At 42.3% G+C, this 26,251-nt stretch overlaps 2 protein-coding genes across 5 annotated transcripts in view; both read right to left on the bottom strand.

Annotated features, from left to right (window-relative positions):
- On the bottom strand, nucleotides 1-20,164 carry CASC3 (CASC3 exon junction complex subunit). Of its 3 annotated transcripts, none has more exons than XM_083582883.1 (14): nucleotides 19,605-20,164; nucleotides 16,980-17,007; nucleotides 15,278-15,315; nucleotides 14,252-14,410; nucleotides 12,849-13,000; nucleotides 11,897-12,073; nucleotides 11,047-11,735; nucleotides 8,074-8,138; nucleotides 7,477-7,588; nucleotides 6,884-6,982; nucleotides 5,202-5,431; nucleotides 3,359-3,481; nucleotides 3,146-3,202; nucleotides 1-1,444 (listed from the first exon to the last, which is right to left on the bottom strand). In XM_083582883.1, the coding sequence occupies exons 1-13, from the start codon at nucleotides 19,818-19,820 to the stop codon at nucleotides 3,167-3,169; spliced, it is 2,124 nt and encodes a 707-aa protein (XP_083439009.1). In that variant the 5' UTR covers nucleotides 19,821-20,164; the 3' UTR covers nucleotides 1-1,444; nucleotides 3,146-3,166. The 3 variants fall into 3 exon arrangements, with proteins under 3 accessions (XP_083439009.1, XP_083439007.1, XP_083439008.1); XM_083582881.1 differs by having other exon boundaries at nucleotides 3,146-3,189; XM_083582882.1 differs by lacking the exon at nucleotides 3,146-3,202.
- The window catches only part of MSL1 (MSL complex subunit 1), a 26,458-nt gene continuing 14,468 nt past the window's right edge, over nucleotides 14,262-26,251 (bottom strand). The window contains exons 8-11 of one of the 2 annotated variants that reach the window (XR_014541010.1): nucleotides 25,405-25,529; nucleotides 16,980-17,007; nucleotides 15,278-15,315; nucleotides 14,262-14,410 (exon numbers count right to left, since the gene is read on the bottom strand). Coding sequence is in view for 1 of the 2 variants with exons in the window: in XM_083582991.1 (XP_083439117.1) it covers nucleotides 25,439-25,529 (91 nt within the window). In the remaining variant the exon portion in view is untranslated. Of the gene's footprint in view, nucleotides 14,411-15,277; nucleotides 15,316-16,979; nucleotides 17,008-22,536; nucleotides 25,219-25,404; nucleotides 25,530-26,251 lie in introns of those variants that run through there. The other variant, XM_083582991.1, reaches the window with a different exon arrangement.

Raw genomic sequence — 26,251 nt, 5'->3', positions numbered from 1 at the left:
AACAGGAACAAAACAAATTTATTAACAAAAAATAGCTATCACAGTGTCATTAGGTCTAATATTTCAAAACCGATATGTTAAACGGATACATTTCAAACCTTAAGGCAGAGGAAAAGCAAATACACTTAGAACATACAGGGATTTTCCTTCAAATGCCAGCTGTACTTGTTAAAAATTAAATTAGAAGGGTTATCAAATTAAAAGGAAACACAGACCCTGATATTTCAAGTAGGAAGCTACACATGCATGAAAAAGCAGACTGGCTGGGGATGGCTCATTGTGCCAGGGTCCAGCTAGTACTGGGCATCTTGCTCCAGCACAAGTGGCTACAGGCTGACCACTTAAGCTTTGTCCTCCTAGTGCAGTTTTGCAAGTGAATTAGAAATATGTAGGAAGTGCAGGGCGTTTGATGAAAGCCATGCAGGCAAAATCTAAGCTGCAAAGTGTGGGCAAACAGGGTGAAAGCCTGCAGGCCGTCACTTCAAGAGCTCCAAAGGAGGTTCAGTGTTGTTTCAGGAGGCGGACGAAGGCCTCTTGCACCTTCTGAAGGACACATGAGGTCGGGTCAAATAATGGTGTTTACAGGCTACCAACCACACATATAGGCCTGGTTACCGTCGCCCACCTGGGGGTACACTGTATTTCCTGGCACTGTGGGGGTCAGAACAGCTCACGATTAAATGATTGGCAGACAAATGCTCACTGGGGCTCATTCTAAATTAAAGTCTTTCTCCTAAAAAAAAATAAAAGTGGCAACAGAAAAGACAACTACTGCTTTCAGACAAGGCAACCCTTTTCCAGATTCCTCTATAATTTTAATCCAAGAAAATAACAAGAGTTTGCACAACTATTATGACTTATTTTTAAAACCATATTATTGGAAAAAGTCAGCCAAGGAGAAGATAAGCCACACAACTCAAGTAACGTTAACAAGACCAATTAAACAGAATAGAAACAAAGTAAGTCAGGTTCTTCAAATTAACGTTAAGAAAGAGTTGGGTAGTTTTAGTTTTGACACCTAAAAACATTCAAACGAAGAAGGGAAAAGAATGTGGAGAACGGTTTTGCTCTCAGTGAGCAGAGAAATCTTACATCCAACAATGTTTGTACAGTCTCTTTGTCCCAAGATATGAGAGAGAGAGAGAGAGAGAGAGAGAGAGAGAGAGAGAGAGACAGAGACAGAGACTGTAAAGATATGTGGTTTCGCTGATGCCCTCCTGGTGGGCAATCTGGCCCCTGATCAAGATACTGGCATGGTATGGCACAGCAGAAGGGCCTGCATCCATGTACATCACCTATTACCAATGGAAAGGAGAGGAGAAGCTCACACAAAGGAGCCATCTTCTGCCTGCCACAGGTGCCAGCTCTGGTACTCTACTGAAACCAGCAAAGTGCAGCATCCTTAAGTGTTGTTCCTTTCTTTGGATTTCTCATTTCTGCTATCCTAGACAGAAACAAGAGGGGGAAAGAAAGCAGACCTGGCATTAATAAGGCTTAGGAACTGACATTGCCATGCCTGAACAATTCTACCCCAGGCCAAGAAAGATCATTAACCCCACCCTTATGCCTGTTCCATCTGGCTCTAGTTTTCCCTTTTATACCATGAGATTGCTTCTTTCATATGGAAGCTAAAACCATTGATTGGGTTCTAAACTATGGTTAGTGCAGGCCATGGTTTACTGTGGTATCAATGTCTTGCTCACTCCCCAGAACATCTCCTTCTGCCCAAACAGTTCCATTTCCAATGGCTACCCACAAGTCTTCTCACTATTTACACAAACTTATTGTTTGTTGTACCTTATAATGACATGACGTTTTACCGACACACCAGGAGATTAAAATCACTTGGGAGTCGCTAGAAGGTCAATCAGGATCAACTGTCAGATTTCTGGGTGATTCTATGATTCTTTGGCTTTTTTACTCCCAATTGTTTCATGATACCAATTATATTGCAGAAATGAAGAAAGCAGAGAGGGGTACCAAGAGTGCATTATTGTGTCGAGAGACTGTAAACTCTGTTCAGTTTTGGTATGCAGAACAAATTCCTGAGTTCAGAATTATTTTAAGTGTATGTCTTGTGCATCAGGCTCCAATTTGCGGGTTTCACGTCCTACTAAAGAACTAAGTAAACTGGGCAAGCCTGAAATCTGCCCACCCCTGAACTAGACATCCAAGGGGATTTTCTCTAGAATAGTTATTTAAAGGAAAACACTCTCACTGTCAAAAGTTCCCCTTCGGGGGTCATTCATTCAGGAAGATTATCCTGAGAATAAGCAGCTTTAGGATGTGTATGATTTGAATTAGCCATATCCCCTTGCTGACACTCTTTTCACTGTTCTCACTGTGCCTGACCTGAGCTGTACCATTTCAGATTGCGGGTGATGCAGCTGACAAGGTGGAATGCTCTTCAACATGAAAAAAAATATTCCTCCATAACTAGAATGATCAGGGGAAATGGGGTGCTGCTCAGGCTTTCCCTTGGCATACTAGCTGTTTATATGGAGAATGGTTTTGTATGAAAATGCATTGCAACCATCCGCAGTCTGAAGTGGTACCACCCAGTCACAGGCTTATTTTGCTCAAGGGAGAGTGAGGCCTGTACAGTTAACTTCACCAGCCAGAAGTTAACTGGCTACTGTTAACACACAAATTTTCCTCAACATTTTCAGAAGTGGGAGGTCCATCACTTGGCTTTTGATAAACACGGGGTCTGTGGTACTTAGCTAATTGGGAACCACTGCTCTAGATCAGCATTTCCTAAAAGAGCAAGGGACACAACGTCTCTCCCACTTGGTACTTTTTTTGATGTACAGTACTTGACACTTGCACTTTAATTATTTTTACAGTTATTTGTTAATTTTTCCAGCATAGGTTTTTTTGTGGTGGAGTGATACCAACAGCCTTTTCACTGACCCAGAAACAAAGAGGCAACCAAAAGGGGTTATTTTAAATCAAGTAAATAATGGTGCATTCCCCCCCCCCCTTATCACACAAAAAATGCAACCAGCTTTATTGTGAAGTAATTTCTCATACAGTAAAGCTGCCATTAAAAAGGTGGAATTTTTAGTTTGGGTTTATCAGCGGGAATGCTCATTTTTGATAATCAGGGTCCCAATGACACCTTGATCTTAACATCTAAGCTCACCTTCAATAGCGTTTAGAAATGTTAACTGGAGCCCTGTTTACAACCTGCAACGAGAATCTAGAGTTTGCAACATATCAGAACAACACAAAAGCAGAGATCCCGCACTTTCACAAACCACTCTTGTGGATCAAGGAGGGTCTTATGAATGGTGAACTCCCTCTCTAGGGATCACAAATGATCACACAGAGTGAATCAGGGGAGGGTAAGTGATACCTCAGGAGGTGGCGGCTTGATAGTGACAGGCTGCGAAGTTCTTCGGGGTGGTGAAGGTTTGGGCTGCACTTGCTGCTGGACTGTGTTATAATAGGTGACCCCTCCATACACCTGAGACTGGGCCTACAAACCAAGATAAAAGGAAACCATTGGGTTGGTCTAAAGCAGACTTCCTCAACCACGGCCCTCCAGATGTTTTTGGCCTACAACTCCCATGATCCCTAGCTAGCAGGACCAGTGGTCAGGGATGATGGGAACTGCAGTCTCAAAACATCTGGAGGGCAGAGGTTGAGGGAGGAAGCCTAAAGTGTTTGATAATATTACATATTATATTGTTATAACATCCACAGTATTGTTTATACATCATAGCTGCGCATGCACACGCACACACTAATTTAAATACAAAGTACACACACACATAAATCAATCACAGAAACACATCTGAAAAAGTTAAAAAGAAACACTGTTTGTCCAATTATAGGAAGCCAATATTTAAGGAAAAAATGAACAGAAAAAGAATCCCCCCCCCCCTTTTTCATCCAAGCTTGATCTCTGGGCAGGGTACAGTAAATAAATAAAAACCACAGCATCAACCAACTACAAAACAAGTTGCCTAGTGAGCTTCATGACTGAGAGGGGATCTGAACCCTGATCTCCCCGGTCCTAGTCCGACACTTAACCACTGCACCATGCTGGCTTCCTAGAGTACTTCTGCTATGGGGCAGCTCTACAAATTAAGTAGGTAAATAAATAAATATGGAGAAAGCCAAGAGTCACTTAGAGAAGGATCTTCTCCTTGAAGCTTGAATTCGTTTTATTCTGGATTGTTTTATTTGATGTGTTGTAAACCACTTCTGAGATTTTTTTTTCTTTAAAATATAAAGCGGTATAGAAATGAAATGAAATGAATGAATAAAAAAATAATACTCACTGCAAAGAAAGTTGCCTAAACATTCCGCTCTGGCAACTATAATCTAGGTTTAAGGTGCCATTTGTCAATTAGCTTATATATCTGAGTTTCTAACACTGGGTGGGGGTTATTCGGCTTTTTATTTTTTGGGGGGGAGGGTTGTTCTTGTTATTATGTATTATGTATCTTGTATGCTTGTGTTGTGAACCACGCTCAGATCTACTGATGAAGGGCAGTATATAAATTTAATAGATAAATAGGTAAGTTATACAGTGGTGCCTCGCAAGACGAAATTAATTCGTTCTGCGAGTCTTTTCGTCTTGCGATGTTTTTCGTCTTGCGAAGCACGGTCAGCCGCAACTGCACCTCTTCAAGCAGTTTTAAGAAAAAGGAAACAAACTCGCAAGACGTTTTCGTCTTGCGAAGCAAGCCCATAGGGAAAATCGTCTTGCGAAGCAACTCAAGAAACGAAAAACTCTTTCGTCTTGCGAGTTTTTCGTCTTCCGAGGCATTCGTCTTGCGAGGTACCACTGTAAATGCCCAGACTTTTAGGCCAATGCCAAAGGAAACACAGAACGGCAACGTCATGTTCTGTGGCTATTAAACTTGTTTGGTCTTGCCTCCACAGCATGAAATCTGTTCTATCAAAGATACTTTCGCATTTGCTCAGCTTGGATTAGCTGCCTCTGACAACGCAATTACTAGCAAGAGGAATACCCAGAAGTACTCAGTGTGCATCTGCTACAACAGGGAGCAGCAGTCAGTGTACCACGTGCTACATACACTTCTCGCTTTGCCTGAGCCCTAATGACAGGACAAAAGCCTGCTCAGATAGGATGGGAGCCTGTGCCCAGCGATGCTTTGTTTCTCTGCCACCTGCTGCTTTGGATCTCGGAGTTTAAAGACTTAAAGCCCAGATGAGAACAAACTTACTTGAGCATTGGAATACAGATGGGGAGGTGGCGGCGGCGGAAGTGGTCCTGGAGGGTAGGGGTAACTGGGATTGCCAAAATTCATCACTCCAGGGGGAGGGGAGAAGTAGGTCGGTGCTAGCAGTTGTTGCGGTGGGGGAGGCGGCGGCTGCTGTCCCGGCGACATGGAGACAGGTGGAGGATATAAACCAGGGTTGGTCAAAGGTGCTGGTGTCTGGTGTGGATGTAACCCTGGCAGAGAAAGAAGAGAAGAAGAGTCATCGACAGTTGCTTCTGAAATCAAGAACGCAACACGGAAAGGGTGCTGAAGCGGATTACAATCTGCTCCATCTGGAAGGATTCATGTGCCCATCCGATGGCACAGACAAGTCCTCTGCAGCATCTCTGTGCAATGCTCCTGTGCTGTGCTTGTGAGGATTGATCCTGGAGGGTAAAATCCCTGTGATTTGCAGATGGTCAGAAAATCCCTCCTTTTAAATCCAATTAAGCTCAAATGTTCTCTCCTTCATTTTGTTTTTCCTACCCAGAAGGAAATGGCAGACGTGGGAAGAGAAAAAGGAAGGATTCAAATAATTATGCCAGCCGTGAGGAGAGACTTGCAGAAGAAACCTTCTCTCTTGCCTAAGACAGGATATGAAGTGGGCAAGGCTTCTCCCACAGCAGCAAGAAGTAAAAAAAAGCATCGTCTCCAGAATCTGATGGGAACAAGTACCTGATTCAGAATGCCCTCCTCTTCCAAAAAGTGAATCAGTAATCTTCTAATATAATTTCTTAGCTCTTTTGAGTATAGATATGGCCGTAACAAATCTGTGTGCTATTAAAACACGATGAGGCAGGTCTGTTTTTTGGACCCCTGACAATGGCAGGAGGGGAAGCGCCAGACCATCCCTGGAGGATCCATCCCCCACTCCCAATAAGCAGCAGCTCATTATGACCCAAGAGTTCTGGGTGGGGTGTGATTTAAAAAAATTACTGGGCTGACATGAATGATTTTGGGGCTATGGAGGGGTAGTGCTGGCATGGAACTTTTCTTTCATCTGTTGGTTAGTGAGTAGGAGCACTGTTTTGTTCGTTGTTAGTGTGCTGCCAATATTTTCTATCACAGGGGACTGGCTTTCTGTTTCTTTCTCCAATACAGTATGTTGTATGGAAAAAATATAATACGATCCCCCCCCATGGCATAATGTGTTTATGTATTTCTTTCCCAATGTAAACCACTTGAAGACGCTTTGGGTGACAACTAATAAGTTTATTACATCTGCCCACCTGCCCCCCATCGTATCTGCACAGAAGGATCAGCAAAACGATCTCTCCATCCCATCACTGCATTAGCTAAACCTAATTTAGATTTTTGTCTTCTGACACACATCTGCAACAGGGTTTCAAATGCAGCAGAACGGCACAGATGGAATCCAAAGCTTCAGCGTGGTGCCAATTTTTTTCACGGAACAGAGAAGGCTTTGTACCAAGGATGCCATTTGGTACTATAAAGCAACGAGTGAGGGGGAGAGAAGAGGGAAACAGTTTTGATCCAATATTCCAGGTTTTAGGCTTAAGGTAACAATCAACCCTATATGATTGCTCCATTATCTTTTCTCCCCATTTCTGCCTCACAGAGCTCACACGGGCTTGCGTTGGAGAGAAATGCCTGGACAGGAGGAGATGTGAGAAGCAATTCCCTACCTGGATGGGAGAGATGCATTTCTGGCTGAACAATCACCCCTTGGGGAGGCAGCGGGGCAGGATTCTCGCTGTGAGTGTAGATCGGTCCCTGGAACTGTACTGTAATGATAAACCATCAAATGCGACCTTTATTCCATGCACATTGGTAGTTTAACAGTAAACACACTGGGATCCCAGTAAAAAGAAGCCGGTTTCCATGAGGGCAGGGGGAAGAACATGTGAAATCATACAAAGAACTGTTTAGCCACATCAGCTTTTAGAGATGGTTCAGGGGTGAATAAGGAGATGCTCCTTATTAATGGAAGTGGTGTCTGCAGAAAAGTAAAATGGAAATTTCCTCTTTGGACTGGGGAGACTCAGCTTCAGATTCCCCTCATCCAGGAATTTTTAAAGTGCTTTGTTATTTTCATGCTGATTAATTAGTAATTCATATTTCCGTGTTATTCTGGTACAAATTAATCCACTTTTACTTGAGGGAGCACTTACAACACTGTAGATGGAAGGCTGAATAAATCATCTGTAACCCACTCGAGTTTTATAGTAGTACAAAACACAGGGAACCCAGAGATTTTTAAGCAGCAGCATGCACTCACGTGTGTCATAGTAGTGCCCTTCCATTATGCTTATGTGCACAGGTGGAGCAGGCTCTGGGACAGGCCTCTGACGCTGCGATGAGTAACGCTTTGCACGGCCTGCCTGAACACCCTGAAAAGAGTAGTCACAGTTCATATAAGAATGTCACAATGAAACACCCTGCTCCTGCCCTTGCAAATTGGGATGTTCCCATTTTTAAGGCCTGTTCAGAACTTATCTCTCCTTAAAGAGAAACTTCTTCAGAATCCTGAGAATCGAAGCTCACTTTAGGCGTCTAGTCTAAAGCAGCAGCTAACCGGGTACTTTACCACTTACATCTTACTCTGCCAATTCCTAGAGGTACTGGGTGGTGCTCAACACCTTTTCTGCTTTCGGCCCTTTCCCTTTATGGCAACAGCCTATCCCCCATTTCTCTGTAAAAAATACCCAATCAGTTCAAATTCAACCCACTACAAGGGCTCAGCCAGACTCAAGTTATGTAACTTCCCCCAAATGCTGCAGGGACTCTTTACAGAGAATTCTAGGTCTTCAGCCTATCCTCTGGTAGCCAGTCAGACCCACCACTTGAAAAGCAGGAAAAAGACACAGGACTTTACCATCTCCTCCATCCTGTTGAACTGAGGGGGTGGGGCTGCTCCAATGTGCATCTGGTTAGGAATACCTATTGGGAAGGGAGTAAAAGGAAAAACAGCAACAAGACTGATTACTACTTTACACTTAACATTAGAAAGAAACCAGGAAGAGGCAGCAGGTTAAGGAGGATCCTGAGGAAAGATGAAAATGAGAACAGATATTACTTCCTAAGATGCAGAAAGAGCAGGAAGATGCGCATGCAACTTATTGTCTCTAATACTGTATGTCAGGAAGCAACATCAGCTGGGTATATTCCATGTACCTACAGATTTCACTCGCAACACCAGTACTGTCACATCCTGCAAACCTCAGCTTCTTTTAAAACAGAGAATAAGCCTTCATGACAGAAAACAAGTTTTAAAAATATGTAACAGTACCTGCAGATAGTCTTCCTGTCTTGCAATCTATTCCCCTAGCTTATTCTCCCGCACCTCACTCTGAAGTCAAGGCGGGCCCTTTCGCTCCTCCAAGCAGAATTCACAGGAGATGAGTTAAGACTTGAGATAAGTCTGTTCATAATCACTGCAGATAATTACAAAACTTGTATGTTTCTGTAAACCAACACTGCACTTTATTGGTTCCAGTCTGATATTATTTGTTGCAAGTGTTTTGATAGCTTTTGTGGTTATCTACAGTTTATTGCACTATTTAGAATCCTTATAATACAAGTGCGATAGGAATGAACATTGAAGAGAGATTCAGCTGTCATGCCTGAGTAGAGTAAAATCATGCCTGTGCTAGTCAATTTTGAGGAAGTGTGCATGGAGCAGCTGTGGCTGCTATTGTGTTTAGGCAACCTGCTCAGGTAATCTGTTTTACTCTGAGCATTCCAAGGTACATTAAATAAGAAAAAGGAGTGCTGGAAAGCACTCAAATGAAATCTGGCATGATAATATTTGGACAGACAGAAGCATGTCTAGACCTATTCAAAATCTGCCCTACAGAAACCCACGAATCCCCACAAAGAATGACCAAATTCTGCAGATAAAGTAAATATTTCTATTTCCAAGGACAAGCTCTTGTGCATGCTCTCTCATCTCCTGACTCTTTGATGAATTCATGAACTAAATATTACATCTGAAGTGGCATTAAGTGACATGAAAATTATATTTGTGTAAGTTGGTATACAAGTCAGAAAGTGGCAAGTACCCACGTGTGAGCAGGGCTGGTTGCCATGTTTTCCAATGGGTGCAGGAAGGAGAGGAGAGGGAAGAGGGAGAGAGAAAAATGTGGTAGAGGGAAAGTCCAAAGAGCACAAAATTTCAGCATGTGTAAGGTCACTATGTCACCTATGACTCATTACGGCCGCAGATCTAGAAGACTTCATGGCTTGACTGCATTGCAAAGCGCAATAACCAATGCAGTCAGCTCCTAAGACTCTAACCTTTTGTACTAATAATGAAAAATATTTATTTGATACCAAATAATGCCAGAGGAAATGTTCAGATGTGCAATAAGGTCCAGAAGGAAATGGAAGTTCAGGTGCCATTTTTTATAAAAGAAGGGATGGCCAAATGGCAGGCCTATATATCTCTTCAAATGAACTGTATCTGGTCCCTCGTAACCATACTACAAATCTTTGAATGAAGTAGATTTGGGGCTACGTTACAGAACACAAGGGCTCATAACAGGATGTCCACATTGGTAGATGGCACCAATTGCTGCAGAATCTACCACCTCTGCCTCAACGAGAAGTTTATTTTCTTACACTTATATCCCACTTTTCTTCTGCCATGGAACCCAAGGTGGTGTACATGCATTTCCCAGCTGGTCACCCCTTTGAGCACTGGTCAGAGACCTCCTTAGTTCCAACAAACCTCATATGCTATCACAGCGGACAATGGGTTGAGTTGGCTGAGCCTACAGTGGGTACTTCCCTACTTAGGCCAACATCCTGTGAACCCCAGGCTTTTCTTCTTTTCTATTCAACAGTGCATTAAAGAGCACTTCACATACAACGGAGCTGTACAGAGTCCCTATGGCTGCTCATATACTTCTCTCCTCATCAAGACAATGCAGAGTCTGATGGAAAACTATCTCTGTGTGTTTAAAAGCAAACTTTGCAGCCTTCATAGTTAAAAAAAGTTGAATTTTGAAAGTGTAGGCAGTATTCAGCAACTGCAAGCATGATGTGTAAACACTGGAGGTTTGACATACAAAGTCCTCACCAGTCCGAACCCTACAGAACTGTGAAACTGCTTTTTCTTCTTTATCTTAATGTGATTTCTCAGAATAACTGAAGGATATTATTTCCAGGACAAATCAGCACAGAAAGAGGAGCTTTCGCAGAACAGTCATGGAACTCCTGGATCCTCTCGGACCTTCAGTTTAGGCAAATACTTAGTGGCTAAAAATGAACAATTGGGATTTAAGTTATGTTTGAAATTTTTTAATGATGTTGGGACTTCTGCCAGTGAGTGGATATGTCCCAATGTCACAGAGATGCAATAAGAGCTTTTGGTTATTGCTGATCTCTGATCCTAAAAGACTCTGCTTACCATAGACTGAGCTGCTCAGATCCTAAAGAAAAGCATCTAGACAAATAGGGGTGGACAGAAGCAACTTGGACTTAGGAAAACAAGAGCCAGGGCCTTAAGAAGGCAGCAAACTAAGGGAAGCAAGGAAGGTGAACATAAGTAGAAAGTGAAGACTGGAGCTTAAGAAGGCGAGGTTTAGGAGGAGGACAAAGGAAAATGTTGAGGCAGGGCAGGGAAGAAAACAAAATTCTAGGAAATAAAGAGAACAGCAAAGGAACCACATAGCAGTTTGAAATAACCACATACATATTTGGCTAGAGTGATGTTTTAACTGTTTTATGATGAGTCAGAACTTAGATTTACTGTTCTTTCTAAACTGCTCTATGGGGGTGGATTATAAACATATCAAGTAAATAAAGCTAGTCCCCCTCTGCTTCAGTTCATCAGCCAGCCACTTACCCTGAGGTTGTATGAACTGGGGCTGCCCTGGGCTCCAGTTCTGTTCTGTTATATTTAACTGGGTTATGTCTTGCTCGAGCCCATCTAGGCTAGCTTCAACAGGCACCTCCCAATTACCAGTCTTTGCTGGCGAAGGGGATGGTATAACCTCAGTAGTTTTCAGAGGTGCAGGAGTCAACCCCAATGGAAGCGGGACTTCCTCGGCCAACTTCCCCGTCTCGCCTGCTTTGGTCCGAGTCCTCCTTGCCCGGGAGTAGGACTTCTTCTCCACTGGCCTATCTGGTGGTGGCTGCAGAACATCTGCAGGAGCTGCTGGGCTTTCCGAAACCACTTCTTCCTTTTTAACAGGGCTGTTGCGAATGTGCGGAATCTCTACTTCAGGAGAAGGCTCTCGTGGTGGGAGGGGCTCCAAACGCCTGGAACGGTAATTGCTCTCGTGCTTTGACTGCTCACTGAAGCGAGGCGCATGCTGGCTGTTCACATCCACAGCCCGGTAGCATGGACGGCTCTCTTTGTAGCCACCGGGTCTTGGGAAAGTCCTCGGTGGGGGCATCCGTCCTGTCCCTGCGGAGTTCCTATTGATGAATGTCCTGGGTGGCACGGGAGTACTTTCTAGGCTCTGGTGCCGTGGCGGCTTACTAGGCCGTTCATTGGCCCAATCTGGCTCTCTCTGTGGTGGACTCCCAAATCTGAATGGAGATAAGATGCTACAGGTCAGAAGCACATTCCTCAAGCTATTCAGGGCACAGAACTGAGTTCCACATCATTAATGTTCCTGCACCACCACACCATCCCCCCCCCCGGTCCGGTACTATAATACAAGTACATACACTTGTCTTTGTTACCTCACCTTGGTTTGCGCACTCTCCTGGGCTTGATGTCATCAGGGTTGTGTGTTGAGCGGATATCATACCCATAAAGAGCAATCAGCTCCTGCCTTGTTTTCGGTGCCTGCTCGTCTTCCCGGAACTTGTCATGCTCCCACCGTCCCTCATCTTTCCACAGCTTGCGCTGGCGGCCCTTAGGCCTTGCGTGACAAGAGGGAAAGAATCAGTGAGGCTTTAATGTTTATATTTATAGAAAGCGGCTCTATCCCTTCTTTCTAGCAACACAGGACCTCAGAAGGGGTCCAAAACCATAGATTTTAAAATGTACTGCAACAGATGTTGAGATCTAATTTATGTTCCTATTCCTACTTTTGTTGCCAGGTTTGAAATTGAATTATCTTTGTATTATTGTATTGGCTTGTTGGAGAATGCATTTGTTATGGTCTTTGGTAGGAACAAGAAAATGTACTGATCTTAATACAGTGGAATACAAATAAAAACTAAAACCAGAGTCGTATAAACGCACCGAGTGCAGGGAGAAAACTCAAATCAGGCAAAATTCTGACAAAACAGAAAGGTCTTCATTTAGCTAAAACGCCACTAAAATAAAAGTCAACTGGGCACCAAGGGAGGGAATATCAAAACCAGGGTACCCCAACCAATAAAGTCTGTCCCAGGAGAAACATGGGACTCAGAAGAAACAGTCAAATGACTATGTAAAGCAAATAATGCTTCCTGAGGGTCTACGTGCCAGTAGATGGCTGCTCAAAGCCACTCAAGGTTCTTGTAACCGCAACATTAAGAAATGGTCCCACATTGGCGATAGCACATAGTTTTTTTAAAAAAGTTTTCTGTATTAGCTTGTATTATTTTCTCTGTGAGCAGCCATTCTTTCAACTTTCTAACCCTTCCTGACCAAGAGCACCCCTTGCTCTGCAAACCCACCTCGCTTCACTCGCTGCCCACATCACCTACCGGACTTCCTCTTCCTGAGTTTGGCCACGAAGGTCATGCTCAAAGAAAAGACCTTTGCGAGGTATGTATGCAGGGTTCTTCCGGTCCTCGTCATCATCCAGGTGCTTAGGAAGCTTTTTGCCCACCTTGTTCTCAATTGGTTCAGTGCTTTCCTACAAGAAAAAGGAAAGCAAGCGCCTCTTGGTCTTCTGCCTACACAGAAACCCACCAAAGTGTTCCAGAACCCATCCTCTTCATCCAATGTTTTGGTCAAATGTTATCACAGAAGATAAAACTGATAACATATATAGAACAGCTGTCTGAGAATAAAGATAGTATTCTCCATAAGACAACTCTCCAAAAACCATGCAAGTACTCCGGAATAAAGGAAAAGAAACCTATATTACCTAACTGATAAAGCAAAACCAGTAAATAAGAAAATGTTCTTCAAAGTGCTGAGTGGGATTCAACTAATAAGCTCTGCTGACCGAAGCCTGTGGTTTCCACTAGCACAGCATGACTTCCTCCCCTCCCTGCGCTGCAGATTAGGCAAGCAGAAGGGCCTGCATGGACAGCAATCCGCTTAGCATGACGCTGAGAAGTGTGGACAAGTGCATTTATGGTGCAGTAGACTCAACATCTGGAGTATACACTTATACACTTAGTATACACCTATACACTTACAGAGAGACTTTTCAACAGCACTTTTTCTTTGTGTATGATTATCAAGAGAGAATTGTTGCAAGATACTGTTCCCTTAATGGCAAGAAAAGTAAGAATTGTATGTTGAACTGCTGAAAATGTGAGAGAAGATTTCTATCATTTGCAATGAAATTGTTTGCCAGCTGAAAAATGTTGGGAAAAGATATATATATATATATATATATTGGAGAAATTTTCAGGATATAAAGTACAACTAGATCCGCTGCTATTTCTCCTAAGTGATGTCACTATTGGAATACTGAAAAAAGAAAGAAAAAAGACAATGTCCAATGTTAGCTATATTCAGAACAGACCTAATGAAGACTTTAGTTAAGTCATTTGTTTCAATGGGTCTACTCCAGGTATGATTCAGTCAGGTATCATTATGTATGTGCTGATTTGTTATACGTTAGAAATATCAGCTGTACAGAACACTGGATGATTATGACAACACCAATGGTTAGAGACTGTGTAGAAAGAATGTAGGAACGTGTTCTAGTGGTGAAAATAACTAACTGCATTTGTGTAAGTGGGGAAAAGGCAAAGCAGTTTAAAAATGGATGCCTTTATTGATTTCCCTAACACTAGCCTATTACACAAAAATGCAGGAAGCTTCTTTTAGAACGTTATGAAACTAAGTATTTATTTCTTGAAAAGTAAATACAAAGGCACCTTTTCGTTTAAATGGTTAGTACCTATACTCAGCATCTGGTAAGACTTACCTGGCCATCCCCACTCTGCCTCTCGCCTGCCACAGTGCCTTTCGATTCTGGTTTTTCATCCCCTTTGTCTGATTTTCTTGTCAGCTCATTAGTTTCATTACTCTCCCGCTTCAGGTCCACTTTGGATGTCTCCTCCTCGCTGTATTCCCCCTCCTCAGCCTGAAACAAACATCCAATGTGATTCAATTGGTGCAGGTGCCTAGCAATTTAAAGAATTTTTCTTTTTTTACAAAAAAATCTTTTCCTCCAGGACACTGTTTTGTCTGAACAGGCTTATAGGCTTATACAAACTGTTTTGCTCTGCAAGTCAATCTATTAGTAAACACAATCTATGGTTTAATTTGAAGAGTTCTCATAGCACTCCTTCTCTGCTCCTGCTAAAGTGGCAGGAAACAAGCCAAATTCCATCTTGTTGTGATGTCTGAACATGGGCTTGTGGTTTGTTTAAAGAGAAATGAACCATGAGCAATAGCCAACATTTGTTGTTGGCTTACTGCTCGTAGTTTGGGAGAAACAAACCACAAACCCAAGTTCAGTTGCCATGACAAAGCCAGACTTTGGCTTGTTTCCAGCAGTTCAGGAATAAGGGAGGAGCACAATAAGAACTTTTCAGTTCTGTGTTCCTCACGCTCACACAACCACAGTTTGTTTATAACTATGGTTTAATGTAAGTGAACCACCATTTGGAACCTGATGGCTTCCCCAACACCAGCAGAAGATAAACAGGCATCCAAGGCACGTGCTTCTAGGTCTAATACCCCCAAGGTAAGCTTTGAATACAGAGGATAGATAACATATAATAAATTTCAAAACGCAGAAGTTGGACTGCTTTTCCATGGCAAAGGAGATAAAAATTACACATTCCAATTCATCCAAGGGTCCAGATTCCTGAAGGCTCCTTTTCTAAATAAAAGTTCATTGGCATGTTAATACTGTACACCAGAAAAATGGCAACAGACATATTTGAAATTGTCAGTAAAAATGGCAACAGACATATTTGAAATTGTCAGTAAAAATGTAACTCACCTCTGAGTCGTCAGCACTTTCATAGTCAGAAAGAACAGCTAAATATAAAGAAGAGTTGTTTGCGGTTAGACAAACCCTTTAAAATTTGTTATGTAGACGACCAAATTTCTCATCTTCCCATACCTTTCTCTTCTCATATACCCTCTTGATCCATTGACAAAGTCATCATCCGCACAACTTAACAGACACAACACTTGTTTAATCTTTGATGCACACACTCATTTTTCTTTTCTTTTCACATTCCGTTCACCAACAAGACATAGTGCTTCTCAGTCTAAAACACTGGTCATGCTTCTCTGCCCTCTTAGTAAAAAGCTCTGGTTCACATTCAAGCCATTTCTCATAACTACTGCAACCATCTCCTCTGTGGCATTCCAATGTCACTTCATCCCTCTTGCCTAAATTCAGAATTCTGCACCAAAATTATTCAACGCTTACACGACATGTAAGCCTTTCCTTAATCCCTACAATGTTTTCTCAACTGTTCTTGCTGTTACCTTGAAAGTCCACTATGGCCTTGCCCCACCTCATCCCTCTGCCGCCACCACCACATCCTCCTACCTATGTTCTTAGCTCCTCAAAATCCACCACCCTCAATCATCTGTTGGCCTTATGCTTCTGTAAAATATTCACTTTTTTGCTTTGCTGCTTCTTATGTTTCCAGCTTCTTCTGAACACTTACATAATGCTGAAAATCCCCCCGTCTTCAAATTCCTCCTCAAAATTCAACTTTCCGTTGAAGTTTCTAGGACAGTGCATTAAGACTTCACATCCTAATGAAGTGCATATATATATATATATATATATATATATATATATATATATATATACCGTATTTTTTGCTCTATAAGACTCACTTTTTCCCTCCTAAAAAGTAAGGGGAAATGTGTGTGCATCTTATGGAGCGAATGCAGGCTGCGCAGCTATCCCAGAAGCCAGAACAGCAAGAGGGATCGCTGCTTTCACTGCGCAGAGATCCCTCTTGCTGTTCTGGCTTCTAAGATTCAGAATATTTTTTTTTTTCATGTTTTCCTCCTCCAAAAACTAGGTGCGTCTTGTGGTCTGGTGCGTCTTATAGAGCGAAAAATACGGTGTGTGGGTGGGTGTGGGTGTATGTATATATATATATATATATATATATATATATATATATATATATATGGCTCCTTCACACTGCCACAGAGTCTGTGGCCAGTGAAGCAGGGGAATTTTCACTGTCCACTCATGTTCACAAAGTGATGGTGGATATGGGAACCCTTGAGCTGTTCTTTAATAAGGCAGCTCTGGCCACATTTTATCAAGTGGTAAACGTGGGGAAGTCTTACCACTTGATAAGATATCCAAGCCATTAAAATGTATGGAAGAAAAAACATCACACTGTGTTTTCATTAATACAAACAGCCAAACAAAACTCTGGTAGAAAACCTTACCACCCATTCATCTATGATGAGGTCCATTTCTAACAAAAGATGTCTGAATTTACCTACAGGCCAAAGTACCATAAGCATAAGGGCTTGTGTCTGGAACATCTTTCTTGTAGAATTACAACTTGATTTTTTTAAAAAGAAAATGTATATGCTGCTTGGTTGTTTTAAAAAATGCTATTACAATAAGCATTAATTCTAAGAATATTCCCTGACCAAATCTACACTACGCCTCACCATTCACAATCACTCAAACTAAAAGAGAGAACATCACTTACCATCTCCTTCTATGCCGTCTTCACTTTCCTGTTTTAAGAGAAAGAAATATTACCATAAAGAAAAGCAGCATAACCCTCAATAAGAACACAAATAAAAATGCTTATAGCAATACACATATGTTAAGAACTCTAGGTGATGAAGGAACACAAAACTGAATATTTTAATAAAACTGCAACGTTCTCTATCATATAAGCAAACAGCAGCAACAATATTGTTCAGCTATTTTATCTGGGTCTTGCCAGGTGGGGGATGTAGCTAGTAGCCAAGATCCAGTACACTTAAATACATTACATTTATGCAGCCTCAGAAAATGTTGTTTCTCTTGGCCCAATTCTATTTTCCTTTTTGCTTTAATTCACCTCTTTTCCTTTTATTGCTTGTGTTAACAATAACAGCTTACATAGGGTTCTTTAGGACGTATTTTCTTCAGATGTTGTCTGGAAAAAGCTAGTGCTTTACACACCAAATCTCTGAAGGAGTCACTTATTTGGTCAGATTTGGTTATGGGAATGTGATTTTCTCATTTAAAGGGGGACTCACTTCTTATGGATGTACTGCACGGTCTCAAAACACACTGACTGCAGGAGGGCTCAGTTTAGCAACAAGCCGGAACCCTGCCTACCAACCGATCTCATAAATAAAAAATTGGGTTTGTGTTTCAACTGGACAGGCAAGAGAAATAGCTCTTCCGCTGCAACTTATGCATGCAGATGATGCACCTGCTGAGAAGAAGAGCAGGGCATTCTCCAGAGGCAGAAAGGTGCCCTTTCCCTACTCTGCTGGGAAAAGAATTGTGTGGTGTGAGCACACCTTTAGAAAGCAAGGACAAGCCCACAGTGGTACCTTGGTTCTCAAACTTAATCCGTTCCGGTAGTCCGTTTGACTCCTGAAACCATTCAAAAACCAAGGCGCGGCTTTTGATTGGCTGCAGGACCTTCCTGCGCTCAAGTGGAAGTCGCTTCAGACGTTCAGCTTCCGAAAAACGTTTGCAAACCGGAACACTTACTTCCGGGTTTGCGACATTTGGAAGCTGATTTGTTTGACAACTAAGCCATTCAAGAACCAAGGTCCACTGTATTACAGACAACAGACTGTCAACAACTTCCTTTGCAAAGAGAAAGAGCCCCAAGGAAGGGCTGTTAATGTGGGGAACATGTTGGGACCTACAATTTCTGCTTACTAAGCCTACTTCCTTTACTCATTCATGTTTTCAGGCTTGATCATGTTACATGATGCTACCCTCTTTCTATTGTTCTTTATTTCTTGTGTCTCCCCGCACAACCATTTAGGTCTTCTTACAGAGGTGGTCTGCTTCAAACTTTGAAAGCCATACCTTCAAAAGAACAAGGGAGTCAGGAAAGCAAACGAAAAACATGGCAGCTGCTAAATGCTATCCAGAAGGATGTGCAATTCCCACCCAACCACAGTAGATGTGTCCCAACTGGCAATCTAAACCAGGTATTCCAAGCTTGGAATCACTGTACAACATTTTAGCACACTGGATACATACTATTTCATTGCACTATGACAACAAGACTGCAGCTGTTAGTTGTTGATTCCACCTTAATTCAGGGGAAAACAGAATCAGAACAGAGAACCAATCTGGTATTTCAGTACGAACAAAATAAATTAGTCAAAAGACCTGGTGGATCTATGAAACAAGCAGCCGATGCAATAAAACCAAGTGCATGCCATCTGTAAATCCTAATGTGGCCATCCAGCAAAGGGTGTGTCTTAATTCCTAAAAGCCCTCTTTCAAATGCTGTCTGCTTCAAACTCTTCTGTTTTATCTCCGTTTGGACACCACCCCCACCATTACTTTGCAAATGGAGCAATAACCTTAGCAGCTTCAATCACCATATTGTTGTTTTTATAGCTTTCAAAATATCACAGCAAAGTTTGCTTACCAAGACTATCGGAGCTTGTTAGCTAAAAACCTCAAATGTCAGACTTAACATTAATGTTACTCCAATAAACAAAAGTGGTTGATGACACCCTGGTCTTTGAAAAGGCTAGTGGGGGGAGAAGAGGTTCTAAAAATACTCAGGTTCTAAAAATACGACTACAGACCGAGGGAAGACAGTGTACATTTTCATCTCATAGACACAACTAACAGTTTTAAGTTCCAATAAGGAAAACCACAAAGATAACCGGGACTGAGGCTTGACTGATAAGCACATCCTTTGGCCTCCAAATTCTTGAATCCTGGCCAAAGATACCCAAGAACTAGCTTGCTGAGGGAAAATCCGACTAAATGTGCTCGGAAACACTTTTGTAACTAAGGGAGGCATTAAAAAAATCTTTACATAACGATTTAAAAAAGCAACCCCGAAACGGAGGAGGAGATACTAAGGCTTTCCCAAAAACCACATCGTTTGAGCGTAGGATAACCGGATACAAGTTAAGGCTGCTCAACGGCAAACGTTAAGATTTTTTTAAAAACCAACAACCAAGGTACACTGCCGTTTCTGCTTTAATGTCGCCGGTAGTTCCGGGGTCGAGGCCCGCGGTGAAAGCGGGCCCCGACAAGAGCCGGGTGCAGCCAGAGGAGAAACTCCAAGCAGCTTCTCTCCCCGCCCCTGCCCCCTTTTTCCTCTTCCCACCAGGCTCCCTTCCACACTCACACACTCCGAGTCGGCGGGGCTGCCTCCCACCGTCACCGGCGCCTCCGCGCTCACGGCGTCAACAGCAGCGCCGCCGCCGCCGCCGCCCCCTCCCGCCACGGCCAGGCCAGAGCGGTGGGCGCCCCGCGGGGAAGGGGCCGCGCTGCCGGGCGGCGAATCGGACTCCTCGTCCTCGCTGCTGTCCTGCGAGGCGCGCTGCCTCCGACGGTCCGCCATCTTAACAGTAGCCGAGAAAGAAATAAGAAGCGAAACGTTTATGAGGGGGAAGTAGGCGGCGGCAGCAGCGGCGCAAAGGGAATGACGGGAAAGCGAGGGGAGGCGCGAGGCCGCGGAAGGACTGCGGCTCCCGACATGCAGAGCGACATGCTCGCGCTGCTCTGCGCTTCCCCCACTCCCACCCGAGCTACCCAGGCTCCTTTGCGGTCGAAGCGGCGGCGGGAAAGGAACACACACAAAAAAAAAAGAGAGGAAGGGGTTTTAAGAGGGGAAGAAAATTCGCGCCCAATCAAGGGGCCGCGGAAGGCGACGTCACCAGCAGGCGGCTCTCCAGTGGCGGGCGGAGAGGACAGCCCAGCAACAGCATCACGTGCTCCATGCCCTCGCGGGCTGCTGCATTAAAAAAAAAGAGGGGGGTCGTAATCCGCCAGAAACGGCGCTTCTTCTGCCATTACGTTTTCCCATTGCGACGGTGACGTCATCCCTTTCTCCCTGCAGTGGTAAAGCGGTTGTGGCAAGGCGTTGTACAGGGGACCTAAGGGAATAAAGCGACGAGCCTATAGCAGGGTGGGGTGGGGAGGGGAATGATGCAAGACCAGTTAAGGCAAGATTAGGGTGGGCTGGGAAAGAAGGTGCAAGACCCAGAAACAAGCTTCGAAACAATCCGCAGTGTTTTGCTTTTTTTTTTTTTTGGTACTTCAGAAAAAATAAAATCTTCACCACCTGGCACATTGTGTAGCAACTGCCCTGATGAAAGGTTCTGGAGAACGCGAAAGCTTGTCACACTTACTTGCACTTTTGGTTGCCCTAATAAAATATAGCCGCCGACTACGGATTCTGGCGTTCTGCCGCCCCCCACCCCATTACAAGGCAAACTAAACTAGCCATAACAGCAATGGAAGCTCAGCCCCCTCCATATCCTCCACCAATACTAGCATTGCCCTAGGTAAACAGCGGAAGGGGCAAACAGGTCAGTATTTACACAAGGAAGTTGGGGGAGACAATTCTGACATTTAACACTGACAACATACGAAAATCGACCTAAGAATATTGAAGCTATGCATCCATTAATGTCATCCATTTTGAGGTACTGTATCTACAAGAGGTTTTTCTTTTAAAATGATTTCCTCAGAGAGGCTAGCTTAAAGCCAACTCCCGTGTTTTTTGGCACCAGATTTGTTTTTTGTTTTTAACAGGCCTTTTGATCTTTATTTTCACTTTTGTTATGTTTGATTTGATTTTAATTGTTTCCATGCTTTGTTAGCCACCCTGGGAGCAGTCGTGCTGATGGGTGGGGTAGCAGTTGCCCAAATAAAAACAAACATTACATTCTCCAAGGAACTGCATCTGATCTCAAAAAATAATCATACTTCCAACGAAGACTTCAGAAAAGAGCACACCCATATAAAGCAGTTTAGGGCATTCCCATTGACATATACAAAAAAATACTGCACTTCTCCCGTTTGGGGAAATTACTGTCCTGCTCATAAGTGTTAAAATGTGCTGGGCATATATTATATTATAATAATAATAATTATTATTATTATTATTATTATTATTATTAAAATGTGTTAGTTGCTTTATAATGCCCAGGGCAACCCAAAGCTACTTAAAACAGTATAGTATTGTAAGAATACAGCACCACCCCCAGGAGCTACTTTTGTATATACTTTGACTCTATATGAGAGTGTGACAGGTCTACTGCTATGCCTTGCATTTTGTTGCCTTTTCATCCCACTGTTCAAACATCTTTCTACCCAATACCTGCCAGTTTAGGATACAGTCTGCATACACCTAACAGCGAACTGTACGTCTGAAGTTGGTTTACAGCAAATCAAATTGCTCCAACTAGCTCATGGACGTGCAAGTTCTTTTTCTATCAAGGGTCATCTAATCAAGCATCCTGTTTTCACAGCGGCCAACCCAAGGGAAAGCTGAGCATACAGCACTCTTCCCAACTGTCCTTCCTAAACAACTGACATTCAGTTTCTCCTACGGTGGAGGCAGAACATAGCCTTATCATCCATTAAGTTGCCTAATCCTCGTTAAAAGCCACCACTGCATCTTCTGGGCACAAATTCCATAGTACTCTCTTTTCTTTTCTGAATCATCCACCATTCAACTTCACTGGATGGCTCTAGGATTATGAGGAAGAAAAATTTCCTTGACACTACACATCAGGTTATACATCTCTATCATATATTCCCTTACTCACCTTTTTTCCCTAAACTAAAAGCCCAAATGCTGTAACTTTTTCCTCATACGGGAGTTGCTCCATCTCCTTGATCATTTGGGTCATCTTTTTCTGAACATTCTCCAGCTCTACAATATCCATTTTGAGGCGAGGCAACCAGAACTGTACCCAGTTATTCCAAGTGAGATCTTACAAGAGATTTGTATAACAGCATTACAGCATTGGCACGTTTTATCTCTAATCCCTTTCTCAATAATACAGAATTCATCTTTTTCACAGCAGCTGCACACTGGACTGAGCTGAACAAGAAAGGGCTGAAGTCTCATGCACACTCACTTGGGAGTATGTCTTACTGCAGTCAGTGAGATGTATTTCCAAGTAAATGTGCATAAGACTGGGCTATAAGGCATGTATTTCCCTTTCTGCTTCTAGTATATAACAGAATGTGACCATAAAGGCAGATTCTGACACTCAAAAGTTTTACCCAATCCATTAAACAATGCATAATGCATGACAAAAGCATCAATATTCTTTCCATTTTATTGTAAAAAAAAAATGATTTGTTTCAATTTTGTTTAAACATACAAGCAGAATTTCTCTTAATACTCCCTGTTAACACTGTTAAACCTAAATGAACTGAAGCAAAAAGTTTTTAAAAAACAAAAACCCCAAACATTAACAGCCACAAATTTGGTATTTACAAACTTTTTTTTCCTTTATAAGATATTTACAAGACAACTGATTTTACATATTTAAAATGGTATCAAAAAGGATGCATTTGCAGACAACCACATGTCAAAGGGCAGAAAACAAAGGAAGGGATTACAGACACTTCTTTTTTTTTTTGAACTACCATAAGCTTGGTTAAAAGTAATGTTTTGTCCTAAACCAAGTATCAGATCTAATTTGCAAGGGCAAATACAAATTTCACAGTGCTGTATCCCCTATAGGGAAGGCTATTCCCTCCACTCCCAACTAACATCCACTGCAAATGCTTTGTACAACCCCTACCTACTTCCACACACCTACCCATCCTCTTAGATCTAAATTGCATGTGTTATTATATAAGTGGGATTCTTCTTGTAAACCAGCACACTATTGACTAGGGAATATTTTGCTGTTGTATTTCAGAAACACACACTGTGGCACTTCTGATAATAGATGTTTTCTGGGCTAAGCAAAAGCAGTTATCCCCTCCCCCAATGGGATATAGACCTAAGACACAATCTTGCAAACTGCTTGTGCTTACTTGAGAGCAGAAAGTAGGCCCAAGTGTTGGCAGGATCAAGTCTGAAATCAGTGCCTTCAAGAAGCCTATACTTGAGGCTTTCTTTTTTTCTTTTTTTTTACATCCAGGCTTGTAACTGCAGGGTGCAAAAAAGAAATAAAAATATGCATGCTGGCATGCTAAAAGAGAGCAAAAGATTCAAATACAGCCTTATTTAAAATAAAATTAGGCAAGCATTGTGCACTACCTCAACTACACGGATTACTTGGCAAAAGACAGGATCTGTTTTTCTCATTTTGAAGTTTAAACCACACTTATGACCTCTTTAACTATGTTCACATTGAGCGTGCTACTCTGAGGGGGCGGGGAGAGGTATCCTTCTGAATTCCCAGGGAACGTAACCCAGAAGTGGAACAGCAACTACTAGAAGTATTTGAAAGATGTGATAGAAAAACAAATGTGTTAGATAAGCATTGGACATCATCCTGCACTGGGATCTGCAACAAGCAATGAAACTGAGACCCAGAGCTTTCTTTCTATTTATACAGAAGTTTCATTCAATGCAAAGAAGTAAAAGGTAGCTTCACTGCTCATCTAAGCATGTGTGCATATGCACACACACCCAGGCAGCTTCCTGCAATTGCATGGAGCATGTGGAATTATAAAGGAATTCCCTGTTCTCTGGAGAGGATGAATGTTTCATCTTCATGAGCTGGAATCTTACTTAAAATATGCGAAACAAGCTTCAAAGAGACACAAGGGTTCAGCTGTTACTTTGATTTAACTCAATGTAAACAAATGGGAGTTGCTGTAGTGAAGAATACAGGCACAACCACTTCTCTAACAGACTTTAACCTTCCCTAAGATACATATAAACTTATGTTGCAATGGACTTCAGGCAGGGGGAGAAAACCATTGTTTTCAAGAGGTATTGGGGGGATTAATCACTTTATGTATGGCAAGAGGATAAAATCCTTTTGCCTCTCTCATTGCTGCCCTTCCCTCCAGTAGCAGTTGCTTTGCTGGATCTCGGGATGGAAGCACATGGTGGTTGCTAAGCAACAAAGTCCTTCCATCATATACCAGGTAAGAGGCAAAGTCTGGGATTTTTGGTGAAGCTGGGGTGGACTATTTTTGAGATGCCATTTGTGCCGCTTGGCAGTGTCACGGGTCAGGATCTACTCAATTCTCCATGCCTCATTTATTAGCAAATCTGGCAGCACTGCCACTGAGAATTTCCAATAAGAAACTAGAATTGTGCAAAATTTTGTTTCTTTTATATATAAAAATAGCCTACAATTTAGCCACACTGTATATAACAGAAGAAAACTAAGAAATAAAGAGCCTGCTGGTAAAACAAACCAGGAAAAGTCTGGAGACAATCTGACATTGCACTGTCAACCCTGGTTTATACCTAACTGTTCCAACAGAACTAACAGTGTGACATAGCTGTCAAGGTATGGAGCCCTTTGCTATAAGTAATAAAATGTCAAGTTTTAATAACCTGCTGTCCTGTAATCAGAAGCAGAAGGCATGAACAAGGGTTGTTTATACCCATTGAAAATATATTAACTAGCCATATCATAACAGTAGAACATGAAAAACCAAACAAGGTGGGAGGAAATGTATAGAACCATATGCGGAGCCTTTTTAGAACAGCAATTACAAGCACCAGGACAAGAAGAAACATCAATGTTTGTCCAATATATCTTAATGGGTAATGTGTCTCCCACCCACACAAATGTTCAAGGTCGTTAACCAGCAGGCTAAATATTTCAAAAGGCTTTATTAGTTTGTAAAAGCAGGGGTGGGCTTTGCATGCTCGAGAACTTACAAATGAGAAGAGTTTCATTGTATTTTTTTAATGCTTGTCCACCTTTCAGTTTTTAAATGGCTGTTAATTATCCAATAGAGATAAACTGAAGTGCATTGTAAGCTGCCAACCTTGCTGTCCCAACACAAGCCTCCAGTACTTTCTGCCAGACAAAGGAAAAAATGGAAAAACAGTGAAGAAGTTTATGGGGGTGGGGTGGGGGAGAAAATAAAACTGTATGTGAGTGTAAAAATTATTTATAGTAAACAAGAATATACATCACGGGGAAAGAGTGACATGACAGAACATATAGGTTCTCTGCCATTTGCTGCAAATAGCACAAGCCTACCATCAAGGCAGAGTTTTCTCCTAGTTGGACATGCCTATTTTCTGCATGTCCGGTGAGGAGTCTGTTTCTTCTGCATCTCCAGCCGGCAACGGCTTCGCTCATCCAGCCACGGCAGTTCAAAATTCCTGTGGAACAAAGTGGCCCATGGAAAACAGTTAATTATGGTGAACGGAAAGATCTGGCAGCTCAAGTTTCTAGTCCTATGTGAGGAGCTGGCAATAAGCACATGTCAGTCATTTATAGACACACTGGAAATAAGTGTAAGCCACAGAGTAGCCAATCTGCACATATTTTGCATGGTATTTTAAAGAATATAAAAAACTGAACAACAGTTCCTGAAATGTTGTTCTTCATGTGTAGCATTCTTTTTAAATTATTACTACGAAACATGTCAAGAAGTGAAAAAGCCTTGAGTTGAACTTGCGAATGGAATTAGAAAGCAGGACATTTGAAAGAATACCATGAAAATCAAGTTTCTATCAGCCATCCAGTGAAATAATTGTCACATTTTATCAACTATTTTCAGTACCTGACTTCTGCAGTCTTAGGGGATAGAATATTACAAAGCCATGGTTCTAAAGATTTCAGCAAGAATGCACAGAACCAAGAAGTATGACCAGTAAAATCATTTTTAGCCTAAAAGCTGGTAAGACCCAGCATAAAATTTAAGAGTAGAAGTGTTAAAGAGGCATACCCACACCATTTGGTGGTCTTCCCCCTTTTAGATGTAGCAGCCATTTTGTGTGATGCCACGCCCTGGCAGCCATTTTGTGACTGGCACCCTGGATGAGTTTCTGGGTCTGAAAATAGGCAACCCTGCTGGAGTGTGTTTAACATGTTCCATCAA

Source organism: Podarcis filfolensis (genome assembly GCF_964270895.1).
Source record: "Podarcis filfolensis genome assembly, chromosome: 13".
Taxonomy (NCBI): domain Eukaryota; kingdom Metazoa; phylum Chordata; class Lepidosauria; order Squamata; family Lacertidae; genus Podarcis; species Podarcis filfolensis.
Note: the sequence above shows the minus strand (reverse complement) of the source record. Positions and strands in the feature narration are given on the sequence as shown.